Genomic DNA, 25,793 nt, shown 5'->3' with positions numbered 1-25,793 from the left:
AGCGCAACCGGTCACAGTGCAGGTGTTGGTTACGCATACAGGCGTGTGACACATTATAATTTGCTCGGCAAATCTTCGAGGCAGTGTCTACATGTGACTTGATACATATAACCACCATATTCATTCATTCTTTTCCAATAATTTGCAAAAACATCGCACGTTCATGTATTAACTCTACAAGCCATAATCCACGCGTAATGGTCTACTTACGCACAGCCTCCAGTTTTGGATCCAGCGCAATGGCGATTTGCTGGATTTTGCCTATTTTGTTCTGCAGAGCCCAAACCCGTTGGTTTGTGGAGACTATTTCGTTCTCAAGCTCCTGGAATAAGGAGCAGGCGTGTTTGGACAGGTCGGAGAGCTGCCGCAGGGTCCGGGATAGAGCCACATTGGTGATGGAGCACAGATCCTCGAACAGTAACCCTTCATCATTAGGGATGGGATGTTTGCACAGCAGCTGGGGCTCAACGATCCGTTTGGCAAAAGGCATTTTTCAGTTGGAAAATGCAAATCCCCCATAAATAAACCAATCAACTAATCCAACAGAAGATTCTAGTGCCTGTCAAGCAAAAATCCACGAATCCTCCGCGCAACCCGCCATCACTTCAGTTCTCCCGTCAGAGGAGATCACACAGGGATGGAGGTTTCTCAGTGAAAATCTCTGCTCCTCCTCTGGACCTGAATGCCTTTTGGTAGGCTAGTGGATTTTTTGAGGGCTCGGAGGCTGAGAATGGATAGAGAGAGGTTTTTGCAAAAACACGGACTGGTCTACTTGCGCCAGGAGCGGAGAGAAACTACGCATTCTACTACGGCGAAGGCATACCTCTTAAATATTAATTACAGCAGGATGACGTCGCCCTGAAAGCGTCCAGTCAGGCGCCTCATTAATATTCATGAGCAAGACCTTAACCGTAGTAGGTTTTAAAAGAAAAAAAGCTTTCATGGACGAAGATCTACACACCTTTATATAGCTTTGATTAATTCATCTTGTCAAGCCACCAGTGTTCTAGAAGGTGTTCTATAAATAATGTATTAGACAGTCTTGTAACACATTCATTATAACTCTTTTTTGTTGTACGTACTGTAAATGTTGTGGGTAAAGGTTATCAAATGTACTGCTTAAGATAATTATTATACATAAACAATATTATTTTCTAATATTTTCTATATTCCAACATCTGCTCAGGAAATTGGTGGTCATGTATGATAATGATCCTAGCTCGTTACAATAAAACATATAGTCTCCTCGCACGCTACAGGCAGTTATAGTCTTTTCAGTCTGCTGAAATGATTAAGTTCATTCACAACCCCTCACTACGTCATTAATGCTCCATTGTGATTGCTACAAAGGTGACAAAGTAAAGTATCTGTGCCCCGTTTAGGAACCGCAGCGGTTTTCCGGTTAGGGGTTCCGTTTGAATAAACTTTATCCACTCTTTTGTCGAGGACTTAGCGATGTTTAGGGCTTAACAACACGCAAGCTGAGCTGAATGGTTAGTATAGTGGTATGGATACTGTATATACGAGAAGTAAAAGCTGTTGAGATAACCAAGGAGTTACTCTGAGTTTTTCAGAATTTACTCTCTATTCTTAAATTAGAAAGATTATTATATTGAGTATTTTACCATCATAAGATCCGCACCATGTGTGGCGAGCAGCCTCTCGTGGTGGAATCTGTGCAGCTGCTAAAATTCAAAGCGTAAAAAGAAATATCACCACATGGTGGTCATATTATGCAACTAACAATGGACAGAGAATTATTACTGACTGGAGATATAACCGAGCCTCAGTTTCTCACATGCTATACTCGACCTCAAATTCTGATTGTATGTATTTGTTTATTTAATAATGTATTTATATTCATTCATTATTTTGAGAATATCTTTAAATACAGTAGCTGATTTAATGAAAATATGGTTGCAAGTTGGATCTGCTCTTCTTTCCAGCTCATTCAGAACTCTAAAGGTAAATTTCAAGTATTTTTTTTTTTAGATAAAGAAATTGGGAGTGACTAAAATAAATTAATTAATTGAGAAAGACAGATACTGTAATTATTAATCGTGATATTTATTGGTTAACATTTAATCATGTTTTATAAGTGCTGACAAAGATATCCTACCTTAAAGATATCCTCGCTTATAAAACCATGAATAAAAACCATAAAAGAAAAAAGCATAGCCTATCTCTGATTCATGGATGATCATAAAAAATGATAAACAGATAAAAACAGCTCTGTTAGCAATCTACTTAAACAGTCTGAATGTTGAAGCTGAATACTGAATGTTTGTCTGGACATTTTGTTTAGTAATTGTAAATGTGAAGGTGGGGTTAAAAACTGTGTAAAGCCTCATAATTACTGTTTCAAAATGTTCCCAACAACTCAAAGTTTTAAAAGTTCATGGAATTATTCCAGATGAAATTTAAAATAGTCATCTATGTTCCTCATGTTCCAACTGTAATATCATTCTGTTCAATAAAATTTATTATTTAATATTTTATGGTATAATTTAACTATGAAACTCTGAGTCATCAGCTTATCTTGATAAATATCTACATTAGCTATCACAGGTACAGTTATTTATGCTTTTATAGGCCTAGATTATATTTGCACAATGGACTTACTGCTCAAAGTAAAGAACACAGGCCTGCTCTTTACAAAAATATGTATTTTTGGTGTATTTTGCTTTTATTATTTAGTAATGAATACACCAGGCATGGCCGGTATATAAAACACACATCCATTTCAAAATAAATAGTAATAAGAAACTGAAATTGTAAATCTGTTATAATAGTAATCCGGATCATTTTCATCAATTGCTGAGTCATACTGAAACAATATTATATTTTGTATATTTGCTTCTTTTTATAATTTGTGATGTTACTTAAGCAATCTGATTTACAATAATATAACAATGAAGGACAGACCTGAGCCATATCAAGGAATGAGGATATCACAGACTTTAAGGTCTTGGCTAGTAAATAACATCCCAGAATCCTGCAGCAACCAACTGTTATTAACCACTTAGAAAACCTGAGCAACCATCCAGAAAACTGTAGCATCATAACAGCAAATACAGATATAAATATGTTAATTTCAGCAGAAGATATGTTATGCAACATCCAGAGAGACTCCTTCCTGGAACCATCCCACCTGCATTCAAGCACAACGTTGCACCATTAGGTTATGGCACTGGTCAAAGGGCACAGCAATTGAGCGTCTTTGATAAAACCATGCATGGGGAAAACAACAGTGTCAGTGTTGGTGGGACAAGTGCTGTTGCGATGTTTGCTCGCTGGCTCCTGCTATTGGCCATGGCCTCTGTGGCCTGCTCTCAGACCGTGGAGGAAAGCGCAAGGGAATTCTTGCAGAAATTTGATGAGGAGGCCTCCAATCTTGTGTACCAGTATTCCCTTGCATCCTGGGCTTACAACACAGATATCTCCCAGGAAAATGCAGATAAAGAGGTAAGAGTTTCTTTTGTGTATCTTTTTGAAGCCTCTTTTGCAATCAGTTTTCAACCCATTCAACTATAGAAATCACAAAATATCTCATTTTTGGGGAAAATATTAATTGAAAAATATCAGTAGTAACGGGATATAGTTGTTCAAGACAAGTTGTGCATCTTTTTTCTATCTTTTGCAGACAGTTTTAATCTGTTTAACTATTAAAATCATAAACGATCACATATTTGGGGAAAATATGAATTGAAAAACACCAGTAGTAGCTGGATATGGGTGTGCAAGACAAGTTGAACATCTTTGTCTATCTTCTGCAAACAGTTTTTAACTCGTTCAAATAGTGAAATAACATAATTTTTGGAGAAAGCATTAATTGAACAACAGCAATAGTAACTGGATGTGGGTGTTCATCATGAGTTCTCTTCAATTCTCTTTAGGCTGCAGCATATGCAGTCTGGAGCGAGTACTTCAGTAAGATGTCTGAGGAATCCAGTGCCTACCCCATAGATCAAATCTCTGATCCACTGATTAAAATTCAGCTCCAAAAGCTCCAAGATAAAGGATCAGGGGCGCTTTCACCAGACAAGGCTAGTGAAGTAAGTATGTAATTAATGTTTTACAATAATGTCACCCAGACATTGAAATTCTCTTGCGTACTATATGAAGAGTTTAACTTCATCTGTGATAATATGGCAAATATGTTGAAACCAAACATGTTGCCTTGTGCATTGCAGCTGAGGAACATCATGTCAGAGATGAGCACTATTTACAACACAGCGACTGTGTGCAAAATTGACGACCCCACTGACTGTCAGACTTTGGAGCCAGGTAATGTCAACTGTACATATATCACCACCCAAATGATAAAGCGAAATCTCAGGATCATAAACCTTGTTTCCATATTTACAATAATAAAAGAGTCTGTGTGAAAGGCTTCTATTATTGGTTTCATTCATAAATGCAAAAAAACCTAGAAAAAAAATACTGGGGAAAAAAGTATCACGATTTCCATAAAAATATTAAGCACCATAACTGTTTTCAACATTGATAATAATAAGAAATGTTTCTTGAGCTGCAAATTAGAATTTTTGAATGATTTCTAAAGGATCATGTGACACCAAAGACTGCTTTGGCTGCTTTTATTTATCATATTATTTTACTAAATTTTTTCTTAAATTAATGCAGTCTTGCTGAGCATAAGAGACTTCAATATTAGGAAAAATTCTTGGCAACCCCAAACCAAATTGAGTATCATGTACAGTATGGTGTTACTAAATCTCACTGCTAGCAATGTGAATGTCCCAGGGAACTCATAAAAGCATACACCATATGTAAATGTACATGTGAATTTAGATCAGTGGCCCAAATTACCTGACTTCAATACATTTTTCATTTACTAGGCCTAGAGAGTATCATGGCAAACAGCAGGGACTATGATGAGCGTCTCCACGCGTGGGAGGGCTGGAGAGTTGCTTCAGGGATGAAGATGAGACCCCTGTATGAGAAATATGTGGACCTGAAGAACGAAGCCGCCAAACTCAACAGTAGGAGCTCTCTTCATAACTTTATGACATAGGCTTTAAATAACCATAAATGATAATATTATGCCTTTGCTTTTACTGCTTTGATTGTATGGACAGCTGATGTGGTGGTGACAAAGTTCAAGATTTTTCACATCTTTTATTAAAGATTATGAAGACCACGGAGATTACTGGAGGGGGGATTATGAAACCATAGATGAACCCAGATACAGTTACTCCAGAGACCAAGTTATGGAAGACGCCAGGCGCATTTACCAGGAGGTTGGTGAAAGAAAGTCAAAACAAGACAGACACTCTTAAAAATGAATTTTTGCAGCGATGCCATAGATTTTTGGTACCTCGAAGAACCTTTCAGTAAATGGTTCTTTAAAATCTGAAAAAAACTGAAGAACATTTTTCCATTATAAAGAACCTTTTGTGCAAAGGTTCCATGGAAGTTAAATGTTCTTCATGGAACTATCAATGACAAAAAAGAACCTTCATGTTTAAGAGTGAAGGCCGTTTTTCTGTGGTTTTGATTTAGAAAGCTCACTCTTACTATGGTGTTCCAGATCTTACCTTTGTACAAAGAACTTCATGCTTATGTGAGAGCGAAACTGCAAGATGTCTATCCTGGTCACATCGCCTCTGACGCTTGCCTTCCAGCACATCTGCTTGGTAATATATGGGACATTATTAAATGATTTGCATTGTCCAAACCGTGATGTTAAATGAGATATACTTTAAAAATACATGCTTTTAGGATATAGTGTTGTTTATTATCAAATGTGAGGATAATGGTGACATTTTCTGACTTTTCACATTCAGGTGATATGTGGGGACGGTTTTGGACCAACTTGTATCCTCTCATGATCCCGTATCCAGAAAAGCCTGATATCGATGTGAGCTCTGAAATGGTGGCCCAGGTAAGACATACGACCATTTTCATTTCTATTCTCAACTTTTTGGTCTAAGCTAAGCATCTTTTTATCTCCAAGGTTTTATCTTTTATCTTCATATATGTTTAAAAGTCCAGGCTAAAGGTCTGTTCGCATTTTATTTGATCAAAGATTACATGTAATCTATGCTATTAATCATTTTGTTCTTTAGCTGGAGCAATAAAAGATTATGGAGTTGTAAATGGTCACGCTCATTTTATTTTCCTAATTATTTGATTCCATTTCAGGGCTGGGATGAACTGCGCCTGTTTAAAGAGGCAGAAAAATTCTTTGTGTCTGTAAACATGTCTGCAATGTTTGACAACTTCTGGACAAACTCAATGTTTATTAAGCCTGAAGGAAGAGATGTGGTGTGTCATCCTACCGCATGGGACATGGGAAACAGAGAGGACTTCAGGTGGGGCTGGTTATGTTGTGTTACATTGGGTCAAAATGTTTGGTAATGATTAACTGGTAGATAAGATACAATTTTAAACAACTGAATTCTTTAAAATAATTTCCTTTTGATGTTTTTCCAAAAAGAACTGATTGCTTCTAATGTGTTACAAGTCACTTTATCTCACAGAGGCTGCAATTATTTGAACAGAAATACAGAAAACAACTGTAATATCATATTACCACTGAGAATAACGTTTTATATTTTAATGTATTTTAAATGTAATAAATGTAATCATTCCATGCAATAATTAGCAAACTTATTCAGAGCAAACTGTTATTATTTTTTACAGAATCAAAATGTGCACTAAAGTGAACATGGATGATTTCTTAACTGTTCACCATGAGATGGGTCATAACCAGTACCAAATGGCTTACCGTCACCAGTCATATTTGCTGAGAGATGGGGCTAATGAAGGTTTCCATGAGGCTGTAGGAGAGATCATGTCCCTTTCTGCTGCCACTCCTTCTCACCTGCAGTCACTGGGGCTTCTACCTCCTGACTTCATACAGGACTATGGTAACGTGCAATTGTACTATTACTATGATATAGAACATTCTTTACCAAAACTTAAAAAACAACAACAAAAATTATTATTATTTTTTTTTTTTTTATTCACAGAGACAGATATTAACTTCCTTATGAAGCAGGCCCTCACCATCGTGGCCACTCTGCCTTTCACCTACATGCTGGAGGAATGGAGGTGGCAAGTCTTCAAAGAGATCATCCCAAAAGATGAGTGGATGCTCCGCTGGTGGCAAATGAAGTAAGTGACAAAAAGAATATATTAGAACTAATCAGAATCAAAACATTATGAACTCTTACTCAGTTACATACAGACTCTCTGGCTCATTACAACATTTTTTATTATTATTTATTATTATTATTACTTTTTACCACAGGAGAGACCTAGTTGGAGTAGGTGAGGCTGTGCCCAGAGATGAGTCGTACTGTGACCCACCTGCACTTTTCCATGTGTCTGGAGATTATTCCTTTATCAGGTAATGTCAGCATTGTGTTGAACAATCTAACTAAATCATTTGTACAACGCTACCGGTTCTGCAGACATAACTAGAATCATCTTTATATTGAGCTGTTCTCGGTGACTGCAGAGATAAACAAACATTCAACGAGACCACTGTAGTCCAAATCATAAACAAATATGAGCTGGTTCTGAATCAAAACATACATCCCCTGCGTTCCATTGGGAAGGGCACATCCCTGTGCCCTAATTCCTTCAAAGGGTTAACCCTCCGGAGTGAGAGCTTCGAAGGGTTGAAGGGTGTAGGGGACCAAACAACTGTTTCTTGAAGTACCCTTCTGCGTTATAATCACATGCCCACACGGAGGCGCTGTCGTCATGCAAAGGATCATGGGAGCCTGAAGTGTCCATCAGTTCCTTTATTCCGAAGGGCCCTTTGAAGTGGCCAGTTCTGAGCACTTCGGTTTGGAACGACCCTTCAATAAGGCGGCCAAGATTGTTTTCACTCCGAAGTGCCCTTAGGAGGGCGATATATCTCATATGGAACGCATCAATTCTGACTATGATAGCAGATTCCCAATACTATGACTCTTTTGAGTTGGTTACTTCCAGTGAATCAAAAAAAAAAAACAAACCAAAAAAAAAAAAACAACAACAAACAAACAAAAATTTGTGCTTTTGAGCTGGTTCTTTCAACTGAGTCAAAACATATTATTTCAAAACACAGGGTTGCAGAATTCCAGAAATAAATGACTCCTTTGAGCAGTTTCTGAAGTAAATCAGAACATACAACGCTAACAAATAACTTTTTTTCAGTAGGTTCTTTCAATGAGCTGAGAGAGATTTTTTTTTTCATATTTAAACAAAATGCACAAAACAGAGATATACCAGTGTTAATTGAATCAAGAGCTTGTGAGTCTGAAATTAATTGTGAAATCTCTATAAAAATGTGGTATTGCCCTAATTTTAACATTCAAATGGACTGATAATAGCAAGAAATAATATAATATAAATATTTGAATGCATGCAGGCTAAGGGCCATATCCATATCTTGTTCCTCTAATAGGTACTTCACTAGGACCATATATCAGTTCCAGTTTCAAGAGGCCTTATGCGAGGCAGCTGGCCACACCGGTCCCCTTTACAAATGTGACATTACAAACTCAACCAAAGCTGGTAATAAACTCAGGTATGCAGAATGCTTTGTTTCTCTGACACTGCTTTTTGATATACTGTATGTTCTATTAATAAATCCTGTAGTCTTTCATATTAGGATAAACCTAACTGCTATAAACAAACACATATTTTGGTCCGCAGGCATATGCTTGAGTTAGGCAGATCCATGTCTTGGACTCGTGCTCTGGAAGATGTTGCAGGAACCACGAAGATGGACTCTCAGCCACTGCTACATTACTTCAGCACTCTCATGGAGTGGCTGAAGGAAGAGAACCAAAAGAACAACAGAGTGCCCGGCTGGAATGTCAATATTAACCCAAGTACGTATTTCATTTTTACATAAACATTAAATTTCTGTAGATTCTTAAAATAAATTCAGCTATTGTTTAAATTGTATTACCTTTAACCATCAATACATTTCCAGCATTGATATGGCCATATACTGAATTTTTATTTATTTATTTATTTTTAATTGGTGTATTTACTAACTCGTGGCATCCTATATAAATAAAGCAGATGCAAATGCATTCAAAGTCAGAATAAGCCTAAAATCTGCCATGGGAGATGATGCAGTAAGTGTCTTTTAATTTGTAACAAACATAATGAATTACAATTACAAATGGAATGTGCCTTTGCTAATAACCGTCATTTTTTAATCTCCAGTACACTTGGAATACAAATGAAATGTATCTTTTTAAGTCCACTATGGCCTTTGCCATGCGCCAGTACTATTTAGAAGAAAAGGGAATAAAAATGGATTTCATGTAAGTATCATCTCTTCTTATTCTCCACTAATTGCACATTTCAGAATGTGATTGAATAATTTTCATTGTGAAAATGTGACATTGCACAACATATTTGTTGCACACAGGCCAGAGAATATCAACACATACAAAGAAACGGCCAGAATCTCCTTTTATTTTGTTGTGATGGATCCAACCAAACCAGACACACTCATTCCTAAGGCAGATGTAGAGGCAGCTATCTGGTATATCTTGAAACCGTACTATATAAAGTAAAATAATGATTATATATATAGGCATATATAGATATAGATATATATATATATATTGATTATATATATATATATATATATATAATATATATATGGTATATATATATATATATATATATATATATATATATATATATGTATATATATATATATATATGTATATATATATATATATATATATATATATATATGTATATATATATATGTATATATGTGTATATATATGTATATATATATATATATATATATATATATATATATATATATATATATATATATATATATATATAATTAAGAGGAACTTGAGCAGTTGTTCCAGTGACAGAATTTCCCTTATTATCTCTTCACAGGCTTTCCAGAGAACGCATCAACGGTGCATTTTTACTCAATGATGAAACATTGGAATTTGTTGGGCTGCAGGCAACATTAGCTCCGCCCAAAGAGGAAAAATTTTCAGTTTGGCTGGTGGTATTTGGAGTGGTAATGGGTGTAACTCTGTTTGGGGGGATCTACCTCATTTCCACAGGGATATTAAACAGGAAGAAGTAAGTACTGCAGGGAAAACACCTCATGAATGATTGAAAGTAGATAGAGCCAGTTTAGTGACAGTGAAAATTATGCCATTCTTGTCCATATTAAACACTGACATGTTTGGTAGAACTGCATCATCATAGCTATGTGGACAATATTTAAAACAAAAATACACAAAGATGACATGATCCAACAATGGTACAATGCAATAAACACTTTATTTTTAGCATCCAAGTTACACATTATAATTAATTTCAACAGAAATAGTAAATTATTGGCTTAAAAAAATGAATTAAATCCACACAAAGGTTTGACAACAGCAAGTGTGGTATTGAATTTCTTACATTAGTGCAAAACTTTTTTTTTTTTTTTTTTTTCAGGAAAGCTAAAAAGGCTGATGAGACTGTGAACCCATACGAGAATTCAGATGATGGAGAAGAGAACAAAGCCTTCGAGGCAGACGTTGAACAAACAGGACTGTAAAGAAATAGCTGTTTCCAAAAATAATATCAGAAAGGAGAGCGATGAAAAAAGTGTCTACACTGCATGCTTTTTGGAAATATTTTCCAATAGAAAACAAATCCAATTTCTGGTGTGTTAGCAAATGTTTATTTAAATGTGTTATGTTAAAGATCAGAAAGATAAATGAACACATTATAATTATAATTAGATGAATTATAAAGTTACTCTAACTAATGGAAATACTAAAACTTCTAGTAGCTTATACTGACAAAAGTAAATAAAGTTTTATATTATAAATATACTTATATACTATGTATTTTTTATACAATCAAAATTGTGCTATGGTACAACAACATAAAATTGTAAAAGGAAACTACGTTGACACATTCTGAATAAAATATAATAAGAAGATTTAATATTCAGTAGATTTTGTGGTCTCACTCTCTCTCAATGACAAAGCAACTGCTGGGTGCATTATTGCCTCTTTGCATTTTCACACCAATATCATTTATAGTGTGAATGAACCATCCTCTGTAGAGTGCTGACTCAAAATACCGGAGACCATCCCGCTTTTGAGACATGTAGAAAATGAGGGATGATTTTTCTGGGTCATCTGCAGAAATCTTTTTTCTGTCGTACGTCTGAAATAAACATTATAAAAGTTGGTTTGCTGAAGTTGAACAGGAAGTCCCTGCTGTATTTGAGCACAATATACTTATATTATCGCAACTTGTAGAGCAATGCACTGCTGTACGACCCTAACAAAACACAAATGCAAAATCAGGAAACAGAGATTATCGAAAACTTACTTTAACTGTTAAAATCTTTTCCTCTCCTTTGCTGGTGCAGGACAGGAAGTTATCTGTGCCTGTGAAGTTCAGCACAATGGGAACACCCGATTCACTGTCATTAGTGACCATGCCACGGAAGGTGCCTTGAAAGATGGTAATTTTTGCTGAAAAAAAAAGGCAATTTGTGGAAAATGTGATTTTAAAAATAAAAGTAAAATAGCCACAAGGAAATAATAAAAATACGATGTTTCCTAAAAACAAACCTGACATGGTGCTCTCCAAACATATCTCATTTTGTCTTGATGCAACATACTTGCATCCTTCGCGTGTCTTCAGGAATAAACTTTTTTGTTCTTTAATCACTTTCCAAATTTGTGCAGAAACTGAAAAAGGCAGCAGAATGTTACAACCAGAAAGGAATGGAAATTTCAAACATTAGATCATTCAAAATGAATAAAATAGAAATATTTCTTACTATAGGAAATATCAGCTTTCTCAGACTTGATCACACTTTCTTTAAACTGCCGATCACAGTTGCAGAAAGGGTTGTCAGCATCAGAGTCTTGATCAATAACCAGATTCAAGCTCATGTTAGCAAGGGAATGAAGCGGATCGTCATCACCGAAACAGTCATCCTCAATGTCCTTCTCTTCCCCCTCTGCTTGTGCATCTGATGGCTCCTGATGCCCACCTATCTCAGTATCTTCAATCGACAGGCTGAATCTTATGAACTTCAACTTTTTATTGCATCGGGTGTCCTCAGATTCACACTCTTCTGTTTCTTCAGTGCTCGGATGATGTACATTCTACGAGAGGAGACTATTTGCTTTAGTGCAGTTAAAGAACATATTTGTTTCAAATGCCAAACAGCACACGTGGCCACATGATCATCGAGTTTCCTGACTAGGCAAAAAGATTACTAAATATTACAGTTTCATTTCTCTTTCTTCTAACATTTAAACGGGCTAAATGAACAGAGAAGTGAAAAAGCACATTAAGTACAAGTGAACTAGAAGATCAGAAAATGTTTATATTTTTTGCACTATTCATCATCTGGCGTTATCTCCCTTATACTGAAAAATCAGAGACTAATTCACTAATTAGACAGTGATCAATTGCTATATATTTGAGTATGTTTACATCAACTACAAAATAACAGATTGCTACGAAAATGCTTACCTCTGCTGCCATGTTGAGCTCGATGCTTATCAAAACGTGTGAGCCCTGCCTCTGAATGGTGCTTTTTTTAATGTCTGAAGCCTTCGTGTAGCAGGAAGAGGAAGTAATAAGACACGATATACCACAGCGTAAGGTTTTGGAGGGAAAATTGAAGGTACTGTATGTTTTCGGGGAAGGCACAAAAGTAGAAAAAATCGAAGGGTTTGGACAAAATTGGCTCTTTGCATCATTACCAAAACATTCACTCATTAAGCCTATAAAAGGGAGGAGGTAGCAATACATAAACTGTTTTGTTAAAGTGTGAACTTTATGCCAACCTGAGACAAAGTGCTTAATGGAGGTGGAAACAGTTTGGGGTTTTTTATTGTATACGTGGGGATCTTCCTACTGGGGAAGCACATAAGATATGAATCAATGTTTTGTGGTAAAAATAAGAAGTATTGGCTTATAACCAGTTACAACTACTTAAAACCAAAGATGATGCAATTCTTGCCCATAGTTTTTACATTGAAACTGCATCATAAGGCACTTCAGGGCACTGACAGTTATGACCTACAAAACAATATCATTTCATTCATGTTTTAATCTTGAATGATTAAAACATGTATGATTTCATTCATGTTTTAATGTGCAATTACAAGCAGCTCTTCAAAACATTGCCAATATAATTTAGTCACTTTGGATGAAAGCATATTTTAATAAGTGACTTCATTCTGTAAAAAACGTCATTTTATGAAGTATAACCATAACTACAGTGGAACTGTGTTGTTGGATGAATCTGAAACACTTACTGAATTTGATTCACAGCTTTTTATTGCGATTTTATACACTCTCAGAAAAAAAAGGTACAATAGCTGTCACTGGGGCAGTACCTTTTCAAAAGGTACACTTTTGTACCTTTTAGGTACTAATATGTACACTTTATGTACTTATATGTATCTTTAAGGTACCAATATGGACTCTTTAGGTACAAAGGTATGCCTTTTGAAAAGGTACTGCCCTAGTGACAGATTTTGTACCTTTTTTTCTGAGAGAAGAAGCATAATACACAAACACACATTAATATGGTTAATGATACATTTTTTGCAGCAAAAGTTCAAAGTTGTTAGCAGCTTTCACCTTAAACAAATAAATGTAGCCCTAAATATCAGTCGATAATATAAATACAGGAATTACACGCATTTTTGCAAAGATTTCTTTTCAATACTAAAAATACTAAAAATGTTTCAGCACAAAAAGTAACTATGAGCAGTTAGAAATAAAATCAAATATGAATTACACGTGTTGGTTAAAAAACATCAGTTTAAAATTAGTTAAAAAGATGACACTCATAAAAAAAAAAAGAAGTAATCTAACCGTATGATACATATCTACTCACTACTGCGATGGCAGTAAAACACACCATTCTTTGGAAGAGGCTGCATCTGCTAAGACAACCTTAACTCATCCAAAACATGTATATTGAAATGTAAGTTAATTTGAGGACAATTCCTGGCTTCCCAGCGATCATATCAAGACCTTGAATTCTAACATGACCCTTTCTCACTCATAATTATAATTGAGAAGGCACATTGTATACTGTCAAACTGATCTTCTTGCATGCCCACTACATTACTATCTACTTTTTGTGTGTAAATAAACCATCCTTTATAAAGAGCTGATTCAAAACGCCGAATATTGTCTCCATCAGAAGACATGTAGAATACAAGAGGCCATTTTTCTTGGTCACCAGGACAGATGTTTATCAGGTCCTTTTTATTATGGCTCTGCAAACAAAACAAAACAAACCAAAGTCTAGTTTCAGCTTAAAGGAACAGTTCATCCATAAGTTCCCAAAAGGATACAGTGCATAAGTCACACTTATAATAAAAAATTAAAATGGTGCCCAGATGCATATAACCCTAATAAAAACATCTAATACATCTTAATAATAATCATTAAAAAAAACTTACCACGAGTGTTAAAATCTTCTTATCTTCACCTTGCTTGGTGGTACAGCAGAAGAAGTTTTCTGTGCCAGTGAAGTTCAGTACAACAGGAACACCTTCACGGCCCATGGTGGCAGTGTAATAGTAGAGGGTGATTTTTGCTAAAACGAAAAGTATTGCAAAATATATTTCAGAATATACTTGGATCAAATCAAAACAACAAATCGTATAATTGCAAGCCAAAAAAATAATTTCAGTTACTAATTAATATTTATGTATTTTACTTCTAAATATACTTAAGTTCAAAAACGTTTCATCTGATTGCAAAAAAAAAAAAGTATTTACAAAATTATATTCTAATATAATTAATATATACAGTACAGTATATATATATATATATATATATATATATATATATATATATATATATATATATATATATAATATATATAAAACTTTACTGTGTATTTGTCACAATCACCAGCTGGAATGCCCTGGACTATCAGATGGCACTGCTCCCCACTTCTGGACTACCCATAATTCTTTGCCCTGTCTTATCTGCTGTTTGCCCCTCTGCTTTGTTTGTTGTCATGGTTCCCCTTGTTAGTTCCCATGGTGTTTAATTAGCTCCTCCCCCTTGTAACCGTGTTATCCTGTTTGTCTCTCCCTATGTATACCCTGTCTATTTCCCTGTGTCCTTGTGAAGTCTTAAATGTGTTATTACTGCATTTTTGAGTGCTCTATTGTTTACCTTGACCCCTGCCTGTTTTCTGCATTACCCTGTTTGCCTGAGTTTCCTGCCTGGTGTTTTGTGTTGGACTGTTTACTCTGTGTTTATGACCTCTTGCCTGTTTATTGGACTATGGCTTTGGATTACCCCTTATTAAATTCTGCATTTGGATCCTCATCTTGTAGTCTCAGAGCAGTTTGTAACAATATTATTATTCTTTTTTTTATTAATTACCAACCTGACATGGTGTCCCTCAAAAACATCCACTGATTTTCTGGGGTGACATACTTTCCCATTAAGACACTCTTCAAGATCACATTAGTTTGCTCAGTAACCCGTTTCAAAATCCTTGCAGAATCTGACAAAACAGGGGAAGAATGCCACTTTAAACTATCAAACAAAATCACATTTAATTTAGCATATGTTTTCCTTAAAGTCTGCAGGAACAATATTGTAGTGTTTTATGAGTTTTATGAACGTCAATTATAACATTTAAGAACTTGAAAAAGTATTAGTACATTAAAAAACGATTGCACATAAAAAAAAAACATAAATATGAAAATGGCAATGAAAGCAACATTAATTTCTTACTAAAGGTAATCTCAGCTGTCGCAGGCAGGACAACAACTTCATTAAACTGGCAATTCATCCCTCCACAGCAGTTGCAAGGGTTGACAGGGTCACAGCCTCGAGGAACGACCATACTGAATCTTGTGCCAGCCATGGACACAAGCAGAAGATTGTCATCACTGAAACAGTCATCCTCAATGTCTTCGCTTTCCCACTCTGGTGATGGTTCAACTCCAGTGGCTTCCAGATCTTCCTCTCTTACCATCATCAGGCTGAATCTCATGACTGTCGGCTCCTTTGTATGGACACTGATTTCCTCAGATTCACACTCTTCGGTTTTTCTTTTGGGCGAATGGTGTATGGTCTAAGAGAGAGAGATTACTGACCTCAGCACAGTTGAGGTAAAAAAGTCACACTAGCTCAGACAGGTGTTTTATTCCTCGAGCAGTTAAAAAAAAAAAAATCAACCATGATGGTGTTATTTCTGAAATTTAATGTTTAAAAAACCCAGACACATGTCCATGTGACCAATCAAAGTTTGCTGACAAGAGAAAAAAAAAAAACCCCTGTGAAAACTTTTAGTTTCTCTTAAGGAGGTAATTGCGTATGGGAGTGCATTATAAAAATGAAACTCACAAGTGAGGGTGATCCTTCAACCAGGAGCTCAGCAAATGCCCGCGGAGTCAAATCCTCCATATATTTGTTGTTTATCATTATAAGTTTATCTCCATTGCTGAATAAAAGAAGATATAGATGAATGAACAGACAGCCAGAAAGTTTAGATAGATAGATAGATAGACAGACAGACAGATAGATAGACAGACAGACAGACAGACAGACAGACAGATAGATAGATAGTCCCACCTTGCAAATGTTCCTTTGTTATAGTTTAAAAAGCCTTTCACTTCATATGAGTGTTTTCCTTCACTTTCAGTGTGGAGCAACATAACACCACCAGAAACAAGATTTCCCTATAAGATGTCACACATGAAATGTTTTCAACTAGATACATTTATCAGTTAACATAGACATTGATCAACTATAGATTTGCATACCTCTGCTGCCATGATGATTTCAGTGCCGATTATGAGGATGTGTGAGTCCAGACTCTGAAACACTGCCTTTTGAAACCCAGTCGACCTGATGATTTGGTAGGAAGGGGAAGCTACATTTGATGTCACTAAACCAGTGTTAGGGTTGGTTGGAAAGGGAGAAGTATAGAGCTGTAGGGGAAACACATAAAAGTGTAATCACAAAGACGGGAAAAGATAGTAATACAATTCAGCAAATAATTCCAAATGGATCTCACTGTGAGATTTTCTTATCCACCACACTGCACATGCTGCTCATCTCTGAGTCTGAATGGCAAACCAAAGACTCAGATGTGTCTGAAATCAGGTGCACCAAGCTGACCTTTTGACAGGAAACTTTCTCTTTACTTAGGTTAGTGAACTGATCTTTTAATATACTACATCTAAGGCAGCTTTCCTGTCTGAAAAACCACAAGGTTTCTTTGTTTTTTCTACTATGCAGTGCACAAAACCTATATAACAGCAGGTGAAAGTAGCCTTAGTATACATAATACTTTGAGAAAATAATATAACAGCAGGTGAAAGTAGCCTTAGTATACATAATACTTTGAGAAAATAAGAAAATAAGGTTGCGTATGAATAATGGTTTTTGGTAATAAGAAAATAAGGTTGCACATGAACAACGGTGCTTGGTTACACTCCCATAGCCTGATCGTGATGAGGCATTTAGTGTGGACTAGTGTACAACAACTGTTTACCTCAAATGTTTTTTTTTTTTCAAAACTCCCCCCACCCACAGAATGACATAAACTCAAACATTTTTTTTTTATACTTACCTCACCCTCAGATTGAGATGTGCTTTAACTAGCTTACTTGTTTTTTTTTTTTTTTAATGTAGATTATGTATTATACTTCATTCTGCCATGTGTGTTATTGTGAGTAAAAACAACAGAGGTGCATTACCATTCTGTCTTAATTTTTTTTTTGAACTTAAGATGATGTAATATTATGTTAATTAGATATGTTTTTTGAGTTAGAGTGTCGAAATCTTTGTGAGATTTATTTATTTGGTTATGAGACAGGTATGAAAAATGCAATTGTTTTGATAGAGGGAAACAAGCTACATTTCTAGTTTCAAAATTATTTGTTCTTCAAACATTCCTCTTGTAAAAAAAAAAATAATAATAAAAATAAAAGAATCAGCTGTATGCAAAGTGACGCACATTTGGGTTTTGACCACTGAAAAAATGTGTACAATTTAACAATTCACTCCTGGAGCCATTGAAATTCCAATATCGCTGAAATGTGGTCAGATAGAGCCTTAACAATGAAGATTCTGAAAGAAAAGTTTGTTCATTAAGATATCTGTAATATTTCTTGAGTTACAGGCCTGCAAGCTTTGGAGAAAAAATTGAAAAGTGTTTTTTCCCATTTTTGAACTGTCACCATTGCTGAAGTCAATGGATTTTTCAAACAGACCTACCAATTTCTGTGTGAAAACAACATAATGATGCTACCATCTCTCTAAAGTCACCCCCCCACCCACCTTTAATTTGGCTCTGAATCTGTGAAAATTATCATTTGACCCCCCTCTACAAAATAGTGTGATACTCAGTAAATATACATCCATTACTTTTAATATTTTGGCTTTTATCGCTATACATGTATATCTTTCTTCAGAAAACAATATAAACAATATAAAAAATCTGAGCTGGAGACCTTTGGTTGAGCTGACACAGAATGACCCTAGAGAATATGACTATGAAATGGATGAAATAGTAAACTTACTTTATACTGAGCTTTGTCCTTCAGTATCAGTAATAATTATCATCATGCTTTTGGGGCAAACAGGAAGGGGATGTATGTGTGCTCAAACCAATAAGACAGATATTCCAAAAAATACAAAAAATAAAATAAATCCCATCAGTTGGAGGAATTGTTTTTTGTATTCACTCTTGTTGTTTGCTCAAACGGGTAAGGCATATATTCCAAAAAATACAAAAAATAAAAGAGAAAGTTGGAGGAATTGTTTTTTGTATTCACTATTGGTTCTTCTAAAATTTTGTATGTTTATGTTTTGTGAAGTGAAAAATCCATCAAGGTGTTTTTACTAAACAAGTCCTCTTTCCATAATATTGCTTTCTTCGGTGAAAAAGTAATCTCGTCTGAATCAGGAGAGAAATATGCACAGATCAATCATCATTTACACGCAAAAACAAGGACATCAACTCTACATCTTCACGTCCCTAAACATGATGCTGAACGAAACAACCTGTAATTGATTGCTTAACAGGTCAGTTAGGTGGCCAATCAGTCTAATGGTCTGGCTATGCAAGACTAGATTTTCTGTAACATGGAGCTCAGTCTCAGACTAAAAAGTAAAAAGAAAACTAAAATTAGCATATCCTCTTTGACTGGATATTAATGGATAAAGAAGGAGGCTTAAAAATTTGAACTAAAACAGAAAGAGGTAGGAAGAAGCGGTTAGAAAGATTTAACAAGAATGGAAAAATAGAAAGAAAATGACAATAGGCTGACCTAACAACTCCCAACACACAGTGACATATAAAGTGGACATGTCCATGCCTACCTATAGCGGAAGGACTAAGAAATGAGTAACTAAACATAAGTCTATGACAGAAAAAAAGAGAGTCAAGAATATTTTCAGAAAACACTAAGAGAAAATCTGAAGAATTTTCAGTTAGCTCTTTTCCCATATAAGGACAGTTCAAAGTGGCAGCTCACTTGAGATTAATACTTTTTCTGAAAGAAATATTTAATTTTATAATGACAGGATTGCTAGTACTGTTCACACCCTGATACTGTGGTTTCTTGCTAACAAGTTTTACACCATTCCAGCACCACACACACACCAACATGCAAATGCATATAACTTCCAAAAAATATATTTATATCAGAGGACCTATACACTCAAAAAAAAAAAAGTAATTATTAATTAATTAATTAATTAATTTAAATTATTTGGGTTTTTACATATGTCCTCACAGCTGTTTACTGTTTGTTTATGGGCGCAGCATAATTTGGCTACGAGTGAAACGCAGAAGACCTCATCAGCAGGTATGAGATCATTCTATTTTCTAACTATAGTAACAGTAAGATCATGCAACTAGAGGTGACATGCAAAAATGAATTCTGCCTTGCTGTTTTCTCTTGATTGCTTTCATTAACTCCTCCTCGTGCTCTAACCCTCACTACTCTGCTCTCAAAAAACCCTGAACAACCTCTCTGCCAATCCAGCGCTGACATCCTTCAAGGAACTCAGCTGAGCAAACCTAAAGCGAAACATGTATGCTACAAAAACAAAAAGAGACAACCCAACAGTGAGTCAAGTAGTTTTTGAAAAGGACAACAAATTGGTTTTGGTTTATTTTACCATCCTATAATTACAGACTGCTTTAGATCTTTCCAACAGGGCCACTGTTTGATACAGAGAATGAAGCCAAATGTCTGTCAAGTCCTCCGCTGCACTTCAAAGTGGTGGTTTCTTATGGAAAATAGACATCGCTGTGGGAAAGTCAGTTTACTGCTCTGAACATCCCTCACCTCCGATCACACACGCTAATGCACACTGATCCATTTAATAAGGTAATTCAGCAATGGAGAGCATGTGTTGACATTTGCATCTCCATTTTAATAATATGTGTTTTTGAAATACTAAATACTCTTTGAAAATGTTCAAACACCTGTTATTCAACTACTGAAATATTATCTTAAAATCTCAAAGGAAACTTCAAGTAAATATTTTAGGTCAAAGGGCTTCGGCTGACAAAAAAGTTTGGCAATCCCTGATTTACAGCATAAAAAATGTTATACTTTGTTGTAAGAAATTACAACAGACGAACAGATGGTCAGACAAACAATATACAAACAATAACACAAACCAAAAAACAAACATTACAGTGATGTGGTTTATCAAAAGGACTAATATTTCCTTCATCTGTTTGCAACCTCAGAAGGCTTTGCAGGACTTTGTGCTGGAGCAAAATCGAGAGGACGAGCTGCATTGTCTACCTGAGAAAATTTACATTCAGGATGAGAATGCATTTTTTAAAGATAATCGCCTGGGAAAGAAGGACAAAAAGCTTTTTAGCACAACAAGTGGCCTGCAGATAAATCTGTATTTTAGTCTTCAAGGAACACAGCTCAGTATAGACTTTTTCCAGGAGCAAGTCTAAGCATGTGGAATTGACAGAATGTCTGACTAACAATAATCAATAAACCAACTCTAAAGATGCTTGGATTTAAAGCAACTGCATGTTATTATTTAACTAATTAAATATCAGTTTCAAAATCATTCTGATTGTACACTGACTTCTAACAAGGCCAATGGCTTATGTTTCTTTCTCACGCTCCCTCACGCAAAAATACACAAAACTACATATAGTTGCTTTAACAACTCTTCTGGTATTAGGAAAAAATATGTTGAATGATGAAGTTACAGCTGAAATCGAAGTTTTTCAAGGTGACACTACACACTGGGGAAAATGTAGAGGCAAAAACAGTTATCATGGCGACAGGGCCTTCCAGGGCACAGATGGCAAACATCTCATGTTGGGTGCGGGCAATCCAGGAGAGTTACCCAGAGCAAAATCTGCAACACACAGTGCAGCTCATGCATTACTTCTATACACATGAAGAGATGGATGAACCTTCCTCAGGTGCATTTCCAAATGTGATTAATTCCTGATCAGCCAGATAATAACGGAAACGAAGAACTAAATGCATACTATATTAGAATAATGTGAATGTTTTCTTAGGTTCTCCTCCTGTGTGTCATGTGACCTGGGTCTTACGTTAACACTTACAGGTAAGTTTACCCAATCTGAGACCAAACAAACATAAAGGATAGATTCAGATGATCAGAATGGCCAAATAATCCCTAATACAAAGTGGTATCACTCCGAAGGGGTATATTTTTCTTGATTAAGAACCTGCCTACAGCCAAATAAATAAATGGAATGGAATATTTATTTAAAGGTGCTCTAAGCGACGCTGGCCATTGTAGAAATTATTTCAGAAATATAGGCCACCAAATAAGTCACAGCCCCTCTTTCAAGCCTAAAGAAGCAAAAAAATAAAAAATAAATAAAAATAAATAATAAATTGGATAGAGCACCTTTATTAGATTAATCTAATATGTGAGAAGAGAGACAACCCAGAATGATTGGAGAGACATGATATAAGTACAACTATGTAGGAAATTTGTTGTCAGGTATGACCATTTATACAGATTATGTATGGTCAATATATTTTATATATGGCCATAAAGCAATGAAGCTAATAGCTGAAGAAATAATCCACAAAATAACACTGTGTTAATCTCTACAAAAATCTGTTAAACCACACATACTCTGACTTTGGCTATAATACCAAACTTTACTCTCTTTCTCAGTTTAAGCAGTTTGATATTGGGGATATAGATTCTGATCGGACACTATTCCCACATTGAGCATGGGATCAAGATGGATGGCCTGGCCTGTTTAAGGCAGTTCTATAATGAGAGAAGTCTTCACAAGAGGCTAACAATGATAAAACAAGCCAAGAAAGGAGGAGCAGTGACCCCTGAGGCCTACGCACATCTTCAGCCTTTCATTCAGAGCGGCCAGCTCCTGATCAGATCTCATTGCCAGGCGTGTCAGAGACTTTTGGCTATATTGTGAGGCTGCTATGCTTATGTGTCATGAGTAATTGACAGCTGAGCACACTGTGTGTGTGTCCCTTATTCTGTTCCTTATTTTTCTATGAAAAACCACGATTGTCCCTTATTTTTCTTTTCTGAAGTTGGCAACCCTACTCAACTCATTTCACTTGAGAATACTATCTCAACAGCTGTTTATGAACACTGTTCATTCATATTAAACATTTAAGCTAAACACTTTCAAACTTACGGTGTACACTACAATCTCGGTGCTCTCAGTGTCCCAAACACAAATATTTTTTATATTTATTTATATTTTCATTGTCTGGCTATCTGGGATTTCAATATGGAGTTAAAGGGTAGGATTAAACACATTGTTAGAGTATATTAGCACCATTTGTTATTTTCTCGTGGCATCTGATAGAGCGTTTGGCATTAAACTTAACAAGCGGATATGTCAAAAGTCACCTGACCAAACCCGGAAAACAGGTCTCATCACTTCCGTTTGCCGGAGAACATGTTAACAACATTAAATAATAGCGATATCTATGGACTTTTAAGATAATCAGTTAAACTAGCTAGCTATTTTTATTGTTGACATTTTATTCAGTTTTTATATCTAAATGTTAATGAAAATAATAAAAATAAATCAAGGAATCTTGAGTAAAACTGCTTCATATTTAACGAAGCATATGCAAAACACTTGATCCGGAGGCAACGAGACCCAGTTAACAGAATATGGAAGTCTGTTGTGCATAACCCCTACTGCAGCACCTGACCTCGGCGGCTGGTCTCGTTTTGCTCTCAGGGTACTTTGATGGCACATGTGATCGTATGGTGGCTGCAGCGCAATCAAAGTTGGGCAAATGTTTTAACTAGAATGTATTGCTTTTGTCAGGTGGCAGCCACTAGAGTGCTCACTGCTCACAGGTTCTTAACATTATAGCACAGCACAGACACCCAAACTGGCATTAGTTCATGTTCACTTTGAGGTCCTCTTGCTATATGTTAATGTACTCCCAAACGATTGACAAAATTCACTTTTAGCATATATACACATTTAAAATGTACAGTCTTTGTTTTCTGGAAAAAACTGATCAAAATATTGATGACTCATCCTGCACTACATACATTTTCATCCGACCAGATGCGCTCTAGAATGATAATGCCCCTCCCCCAAAACAATGTGCAACCAGCTATATGAAGTAGCAAATCCTGGTTTGTTGCTGTGATGTATCTAAAGCTTACTGGGTTTTCTTGCTCAGTTTCTTTCTTTTCTTTTCAAGGAGTTCTTCAATATGTCATGTCCAAACACAGAAAAAAGTCAATTTTAACAAAGCTGGCAAGAATATAAAGATTGTCCAGTAAAACACTCCCATCGTTTTTGGCAGTTTAAGTACTCAAATACTGTTCACTCAATGTGAGAGGACGTATGGTCATTAAAAACATTTTTTTCAAAAAAGTGTTTTGGCAAGAAATGGTCCTGAGAGTATTTTCTGAAACTTGACTAAAGAAAAGCTGTCCAACTAACTTAGCCTCTGACTTTGTCTCTTTGATTATTTATTTACAGCATCTGATGTACTAATTTGTTTAATCACAGTTTGGCAACGTGTCTGGCATAAACTGTTCATATGTAAGGTGGGTCTGTGCGGCTGTGGAAATCATTAGGCTTGTTTCCTTAGAGTTTGATGTCAACTAATGCTATCTGCACAGATATACAGTACTCTCATCTCATTCACTATACAGAATGAGTCTGACTATGTGTCACCTTCCTTCATGAATGGATTTTTCTAATATTTGTATTTAGAGATTTGCTGGAAACTGACTCATCACGAGAACACTCTAAAGCCAAATTCTGGCTAAACATTTATTCCATCTAGAGTGGTAATTTGTTCTGCAGTCATACAGTATACAACACAAACAAGCCATATACAATGGACTTTAATCAGGATAGATGCAAATTAAAACAAGGCTTTGAGGGATAAATGTCCAGTCTGCTCATCGGGTTTAGGCTCTCTTTGTGGGTTCTAGAGGTTTAATTCTTAATATTATGAGCATTATTAGCAGAATTGGACTTAAATGTTGCCTGAGATATGCTAGTGTGTTTGTTCATGATCACAGCTGTGCTAAGAGCTGTCCTGTTGTTAGAGCAGCATTGTCTCTGCAAGATGACATGCAATATATCCATGCTGTGTGTTGGACCACCTCAGCTGAAAATGTAGATTCATTTTTGCTTTTTCAGTGGTCAACTGGGAAACCGCTGCAGGCAGATTTTTAAAATTGGAAACATGTTTATTATATATATGCAAATCTGGATTATGACACATTAGCATCAAGCCTCTTGGCCTGGAAGAACTATGTTTTGTTATGGTGCATGAAAGGCCTTTACTAGACATTTAGAAAATATGTATATTTATAATTTTGTCAGAATTATTTACTGATCAAATGTTTGTCACTCACTAACAATTTTAATTTTCCATTTCACAGCCTAGGATGTATCTGTTTTTGGCATTTAGTTTTATAGTCCATCAGGGCTTTACCAAAATCCCTTGAACATAACATTTTTGTGTCTACTCTGCAAACACAGCCCTTAAAATATATTTCACCTTTCACCTTTACTATTTTTGACATGCTTATTTTCCTATAAATTAATGTCAGATTGATGACTTTCCCATACTTACTGTCTTCTACGTGAATATTTCCCCAAGAAACAGCTTCAGTTTCAACCAGAAAACGTACACATCATCCCTGAGTTTCAAACGGCTTCACATGTGGGGCTTTAATTTCATTATACTTGTGGCCGGAGGAAATTAACTCACAGGACCAACAAATATAGATGGTGTTTGTAATTTATTCCTTTGTTTCTGTTCCTTTTTTCTTTTAGGCTTGTGGGCAAAAATAAAAAATAAAAATAAATACAGTGCTGAAATATCTTCTGATTCTGCAGCCAATTATTTACCATCAAGATTATTATGAAGTACAATTTGTTGTCTTTTCTTGCGTGCAATAAGACAGAACAATTCAGATATTAAAACACTAGCAATAATAATATGGTAGTGGCACTCTAGAAGGAAAACACAACATCTTATAACTGTACCAACAGTGTACAATACAAAATGCATGTGAAATGGCATAGTGTGTATATTGCTCCCTTTTTTCCCCGTGTTTCTTACGGTACACACTAATATATTACTTCTTCTATGCAAACAGGCCTAGTCTGTACACGCAGTGTGTTAGCTCAGCCACACTTGCACATCAACGCAGTCCTGCATCAACATCCAACTGCTTACAGATATAAATCAACATTTGAGTAAATCTTCCAGTAAACAGCAAATGTGCACTTTCATAAAAACATTATACATGGT

General features: G+C 35.7%; 3 protein-coding genes and 1 pseudogene across 7 annotated transcripts in view; 2 read left to right on the top strand and 2 right to left on the bottom strand.

The window, feature by feature from the left end:
- Window positions 1-1,013, bottom strand: part of LOC109068231 (Nance-Horan syndrome protein-like) — a 50,176-nt gene extending 49,163 nt beyond the window's left edge. For 2 of the 4 annotated variants that reach the window (XM_042766537.1, XM_042766538.1), the window contains exon 1: window positions 211-1,012. In XM_042766537.1, the coding sequence (XP_042622471.1) occupies window positions 211-490 (280 nt within the window). In that variant the 5' untranslated portion in view covers window positions 491-1,012. Of the gene's footprint in view, window positions 1-210 lie in introns of all 4 variants that reach the window. The other 2 variants (XM_042766535.1, XM_042766536.1) reach the window with 2 other exon arrangements.
- Window positions 1,014-3,096: 2,083 nt separating this feature from the next.
- On the top strand, window positions 3,097-10,962 carry LOC109101192 (angiotensin-converting enzyme 2-like). 2 transcript variants are annotated; one of them, XM_042766534.1, is made up of 18 exons: window positions 3,097-3,465; window positions 3,897-4,055; window positions 4,194-4,287; window positions 4,860-5,003; window positions 5,149-5,261; window positions 5,552-5,657; window positions 5,808-5,905; window positions 6,166-6,335; window positions 6,667-6,893; window positions 6,996-7,140; window positions 7,277-7,375; window positions 8,423-8,545; window positions 8,674-8,852; window positions 9,049-9,104; window positions 9,196-9,296; window positions 9,404-9,520; window positions 9,898-10,092; window positions 10,459-10,962. In XM_042766534.1, exons 1-18 carry the CDS (start codon window positions 3,112-3,114, stop codon window positions 10,559-10,561), a joined length of 2,583 nt encoding a protein of 860 aa, XP_042622468.1. In that variant the 5' UTR covers window positions 3,097-3,111; the 3' UTR covers window positions 10,562-10,962. The 2 variants fall into 2 exon arrangements, with proteins under 2 accessions (XP_042622468.1, XP_042622467.1); XM_042766533.1 differs by having other exon boundaries at window positions 9,046-9,104.
- On the bottom strand, window positions 10,934-17,123 carry LOC109101298. Its single transcript, XM_042765789.1, has 12 exons — window positions 16,794-17,123; window positions 16,603-16,709; window positions 16,375-16,471; window positions 15,760-16,102; window positions 15,407-15,526; window positions 14,463-14,599; window positions 14,039-14,276; window positions 12,511-12,827; window positions 11,807-12,137; window positions 11,595-11,714; window positions 11,350-11,495; window positions 10,934-11,181 (listed from the first exon to the last, which is right to left on the bottom strand). Exons 1-12 carry the CDS (start codon window positions 16,803-16,805, stop codon window positions 10,978-10,980), a joined length of 2,172 nt encoding a protein of 723 aa, XP_042621723.1. The 5' UTR covers window positions 16,806-17,123; the 3' UTR covers window positions 10,934-10,977.
- Window positions 17,124-19,956: 2,833 nt separating this feature from the next.
- LOC109061534 lies at window positions 19,957-22,450 on the top strand (annotated as a pseudogene).
- The last annotated feature ends 3,343 nt before the right edge of the window (window positions 22,451-25,793 follow it).

Source organism: Cyprinus carpio, chromosome A11 (genome assembly GCF_018340385.1).
Source record: "Cyprinus carpio isolate SPL01 chromosome A11, ASM1834038v1, whole genome shotgun sequence".
Lineage (NCBI taxonomy): Eukaryota > Metazoa > Chordata > Actinopteri > Cypriniformes > Cyprinidae > Cyprinus > Cyprinus carpio.
This window is presented reverse-complemented; position numbering and strand designations above follow the sequence as displayed.

Bases quoted from the DNA above. Each gene is read 5' to 3' on its own strand.
- LOC109101192 (XM_042766533.1), top strand. From the start codon at position 3,112: ATGCAACATCCAGAGAGACTCCTTCCTGGAACCATCCCACCTGCATTC. The intron at 3,466-3,896 runs GTAAGAGTTTCT...AATTCTCTTTAG, and splicing joins AGGAAAATGCAGATAAAGAG to GCTGCAGCATATGCAGTCTG. The intron at 7,376-8,422 runs GTAATGTCAGCA...TTCCTCTAATAG, and splicing joins GGAGATTATTCCTTTATCAG to GTACTTCACTAGGACCATAT.
- LOC109101298 (XM_042765789.1), bottom strand. The intron at 15,527-15,759 runs GTAAGAAATTAA...CTGTTTTGTCAG, and splicing joins GACAGCTGAGATTACCTTTA to ATTCTGCAAGGATTTTGAAA. The intron at 11,715-11,806 runs GTAAGAAATATT...TGCCTTTTTCAG, and splicing joins GAAAGCTGATATTTCCTATA to TTTCTGCACAAATTTGGAAA.